The sequence below is a fragment of the Cydia pomonella genome, chromosome 8, assembly GCF_033807575.1.
Source record: "Cydia pomonella isolate Wapato2018A chromosome 8, ilCydPomo1, whole genome shotgun sequence".
Taxonomy (NCBI): Eukaryota; Metazoa; Arthropoda; class Insecta; order Lepidoptera; family Tortricidae; genus Cydia; species Cydia pomonella.
This window is the reverse complement of record NC_084710.1, coordinates 2,943,101-2,947,963: the sequence shown is the minus strand read 5'-3', so window position 1 is coordinate 2,947,963 and position 4,863 is coordinate 2,943,101. Positions and strand designations below refer to the sequence as shown.

Genomic DNA, 4,863 nt, shown 5'->3' with positions numbered 1-4,863 from the left:
TATTTTTTTTAGCATTTTGATTTTAAATGAGCTCAAACGATATAGGGATTATTACATATAATTACAAATATTTGCTGCAAAAATTATGGACATGTTTAGAAATCAACTGTTTTCAGAAGTATATTCAGATATGGACTGTATAGCTGCAATATGTAATATAGTATTTTATGGCTAGTAATGGCTGATGCCAAATTTGTCTTGAGGATATCGATAATTGCAATGAGTGTACAACTTGTACAAGAAAAGAAAATAATAACGAGAAGATCAAAAATAAAACTAGAAATTGGCTATAGTTTTTAATAATTCTATGTACATGTAAAAAATCCATACGGCTATGACAATATTTTGCATAAAAAAAAAGAAAAAAACAGCGTCCTAACTCTTCACAAAGTTGTCTTGGCGTCTCCGCCCAAAGATGGCCAACACTAGTTGCATCACAAAGACATAACAAAACGCTGAAATGTTTCTCTTGTTTGACTACATTCGAAAAAGGCATCATTTGTAAAAGAAAATGGCAATAATTAGAAATATGTGTATATTTAGTCATGAATTAGGTTTTATACATTATTTATAAAGACAATTGCTACTTATGATCGTGCTATTGTTTTGTTTGGCGTTTTGTTCGCATGGCATCCAAACTACGTAACAAAGATCTATGGATGGCTATGGATCTCTTTCTCTCTATACGTATTTAGTTAACGAACGCGCTTTACGGAATTTTGTGATATATGCCGCCGAGATATCAATCTGTTCCTTTTATTTTTATTTTAGTTGCCAGTGATATGTTTCTAATGTGATGCCCGTTCTTTCGATCTCAGTCTCTAAACTGGATAGGGGCGAATTAACCGTTACGATGGTTCCGTGCCGAGCGACATCGCAAGCGCCTTCGGAACTTCGATGACCGTCTGCGAAATCGCGAGCCATGATCGCGAACCTGCCGCTGTTGTTCGCCAACGGCAACCCGACCGGGCTGTCGACGGTGACGGCAGAGGAGCTGGAGCGGTTCATCACATTCATGGTGGCGTGTTCGTGGGGTCGGGACACGGCGAAGGATATCCGCCAGCCGCCATGGTGGCCCGCGGACGTCGCGTTCTCGCACCCGTTCGTGCGGCCGGCCGTCGTGCCTGACGACTGGGAGGGCAGGCTGAAAAACCTGGTGAAACGATGCTACGATTACCACAAAAGTGCGTTCCTGCTGGTGTTCTCCGCGCAGCTGGCGCGCTACCCGCGCCGCCGCCTGCGCTACGTTGACAATCGCGACCGGACCACCTCGCTGTACTACCGGCCCAACGGCCGCCTGCTCGTCACCTTCCGCAACGAGAACATGTTCTACGACCGCCCGAAGATCCTTGATTCTGCCGAGCCTCAGGTAAAATCTGATATCTATCTCTGTGATAATTGTGACAGTCATTTCGACAATGTTGAGATATTGAGAGCACATGAGAGACTCTGTAACAATGAGGAGGTGCCAACAAGTTCTGAACCCACCGGAAGGCTACCAGAATTTCTTTCCGCCCTAAAACTCAAACCGCAGGGTGAAAAATTTGAAACTACATCCAGAAATGTGGATGGGGACAGCCGTCAGAGAAATGCCCGATCAGCCGCAAACATTGACCGGGGACCTCCATATCCGTTTTCCTCTTTAGCCTACTTGAAAAATGCGAAAACAAATGTGAACCTAGACAAAAGCTACTCAAGAGAGAGGATTGAACGATACTGCTGCACATCCACACCATTGAATAACAAGCCGTCAGCTCTAAAGAGTAAAAACCAACAATTTCCAATCAGGTACAGACGGCCAATAGACTATTGGCAGAGGCGGCATGTTTTTCCATACCAGCGAAACAAGGATGTACTAGATCTGAAAGGACAGCTGCTGCTATTGAAATGTAAACCGATCAGCGTAAACGTTGACAGGATGTCACTCGAGAGCATGAATGAGTACATCGACAATCTCCGGAAGGAGGCAGAGAGCAAAAAGTCTCAAACTGAGGACAAAGATATAGTGTTTGTGGACGGAGATGATCAGCCTACGGATCCATTGAAGCGTGATGAGTGTGAAGTTATTGATTTGTGTTCGGACGATGAGTCGCCGGTGAATGAGAATGTTGATCCGCGCGCGGGCGTGGCGTGCGTGGTTCGTGGAGGGGCGGTGCTCCGGCGCACGGCGGCAACCGCGGCGCCCCTGGTGCTGCCCGCGGCGCCCTGCGGTGCTCGCCAGCGCCCGCTGCCGCTTACTCTGCCAGCAGTCCTGAGCCCAACACACCCACATCCACATCCTGTCATTCTCATCGCGCACACGCTCAACAACATACAGACAATTTCCATCGATTGACTCATGTAATCGTTTATCCATAGTAGGTATAATTGCTATTATTTATTTCTTTTTAATTAAATCAAATAATGAACTGTGGCCATTTTCATTTCAGAAATCTAACTGATATTAATTTTATTTATTCATTAATAATACTGCCTAGCAATGTAGCACATAAATATTAATTTATATTTGATGAATTCGTCTTAGGAGACTGATCCATAAGATTGATAGGATTGTGCTGCATAAAGGTATCATTAAAATATTCCAGATGAATCACTTATAGCTGGGGAGCCAGCAATTCTAAATGTGTAGTTACTCAAGATTGGACCTATTGGAATCAAAAGATTAGATAGGAAGAACTAAAAGGTTATATAAAGTTTTACAGTGAGCAGGAAAATGATTACAGATTTATTTAAATTTCGGGGGGTTGGTAGAGGGTTAAAAAAAAGGGTCAAGTAGATGTGGATTTGGTCGTTTTGGTCCAAGTTGATGCTATAATATAGTTTTTCTATAACTTAATCTGACAATTATTTGTATGCATTTCCTTAATCTGACGGTCACAAGTTCGGCGACAACGTCAGATTAAGGAAATGCGTACAAATAATTGTCAGATTTAGTAATAGCTCAAATTATAGCATTAATATGGAATAAAATGACTAAATATACATACCTCTTATTAATCTGAAATCTCAAAAAAAAGGCAGCTTCGAACGCCTTAGTGCTGTCTATGAACCAACTGTGCAACTTGGTAAAGGTGCTTACTGGGCACTGCTGCCTAAATAAGCACATGCCCACTAGGGGGAAACGTGACATGGGGTGGCAGACTCTGCATGGAGGCAGAGGAGATGCCTTTGCACATCCTCACAGAGTGCCCTTGCCTAATGCTCACTTGTTACTCAATTCTGGGCAGACACATTTTACGTCCGGAGGAGTTAAGGTCTCTCGAGATCAAGAAGATCCTGCAACTGTTTGAAGTTGCAGGTTTGGATCGAGAGTTTTAGTAGGTGGCGATCACAATAGATCAGGAATGGTTGCAGTGCTATATAGGCTGTAGAGCCTTACATAGCCCCTGACAAAAAAGAAGAAGAAGAAGAAATATACATACAATCTGCTTAACAATTTGTTGGAACCCCCAAACCCCTCACCAACCAATCGATCAACATAGTCGGCTAAAAGCGGTTCAGGTAAACTCCACAGGGTAGCTTGCTACACTCATATCTTACTTTGACACGCTCGATCAACTACAAAAATCCCGTCTTGGGCTCCCCAATCATTAATATTAACATGAGGATAATGACCCGGCTGAAAGACTCTTGGATCCTTTCTCTGGTGCTTGCTACAGCTCAGCAGGCAATACTGAGGCACAGCAGGATTATGATGAAATGACCTGAAAATTCTAGTTGTGCAGGCACAGCTAAAATTAAATGATGTCTACTAGAATATCTAGAATCATCCTGGGGATTGCACTAGGTATAGGAATTAATAGTTTGGCAAATCCATAATATTTAATTCCTACCTTTAACCAACAAAGACCTAGATGAAAATCTCTTGGTTCCTACTCCCTAATGACCAAACACGAATAAAATGAGCCAAATCTGAGACACAGCTGACTGCACATCTGCACAAAAAAATTATATCCACTAGAATAGAATCTGTAATGATACTGACATGAGCCAAAAAAGTCACATTACACCAAGGGGGTCCAAAAATATGGCGGGAACAGGTAAATATTTTGGAGCTTCGTTCAAGCTGACCGAATCTCTAAGGGATGAGCTGAGCGATATCCATGTGAAAGGGAGGAAAGGGGACTTGTTCAAACATTATTACTTAGATTAAAATGACTTGCATCGTTTTCTGCAAGGTGAAGCTGTCCAAGCGATATAAGGTATGAAAAATAAACTACATTAGGCATTTTTAAATTTCATTACAGTTTATAATAGCCTTCCTATGGCTGCTTTGCTCACACTGCTAACTTCACGTCAGTGGATCTCTCAACAAGATGGCGTACGAATATACGTAGTGTAAATGAGGTATATTTTTGAGTTGTATGTGAGTAAATTCTATTACCTACTTTTGATATAAAACTGAATCTATACAAAGTTTAGCAAAAATACTATCGACATTGTAACCGCATAACGTAAGTAAGTATAATAAATGATTCTCAATACCTTCTTTTAATATGAACAATATGAACTTATAGGCAGCTCAACAAAATGGCGTCAGCGTCAGACGTCAGTGACTCAGCCGACGTGTGGCGCGCGCGATGATCCTTTTTTACACCATTGGAAAGAGCGCGGTATTATCCTTGGTGTTCCATATTTAGAAACGTTGCATTTATTTTAAACTTTAGTTAAACTGCGACAGATTCTTAGATAATGCATTGAAATCATAGCAGCTAATGTTTTTCATACCAAATTCATAAAAGCATAGAGATTTTTTTAAAGTAGAATTTTCTTACAACTCTGATGCCTACCTACGGAAGATATCTATTTACCTTGATTGAAACTATCGTTAGAATGTCATTATGGATTACTCGAAAGCGGGTT

General features: G+C 41.5%; 1 protein-coding gene and 1 long non-coding RNA gene across 2 annotated transcripts in view; both read left to right on the top strand.

Annotated features, from left to right (window-relative positions):
• LOC133520260 (uncharacterized) overlaps positions 1–4,863 on the top strand; it is a 380,113-nt gene that overhangs the window by 318,153 nt on the left and 57,097 nt on the right. The window lies entirely within an intron of this gene.
• On the top strand, positions 637–2,409 carry LOC133520247 (uncharacterized). The gene has a single exon (XM_061854627.1). It carries the CDS (start codon positions 923–925, stop codon positions 2,333–2,335), a length of 1,413 nt encoding a protein of 470 aa, XP_061710611.1. The 5' UTR covers positions 637–922; the 3' UTR covers positions 2,336–2,409.

What these genes read in the sequence shown, in the direction of transcription:
- LOC133520247 (XM_061854627.1), top strand. Translation starts at nt 923, where the DNA reads ATGATCGCGAACCTGCCGCTGTTGTTCGCCAACGGCAACCCGACCGGG.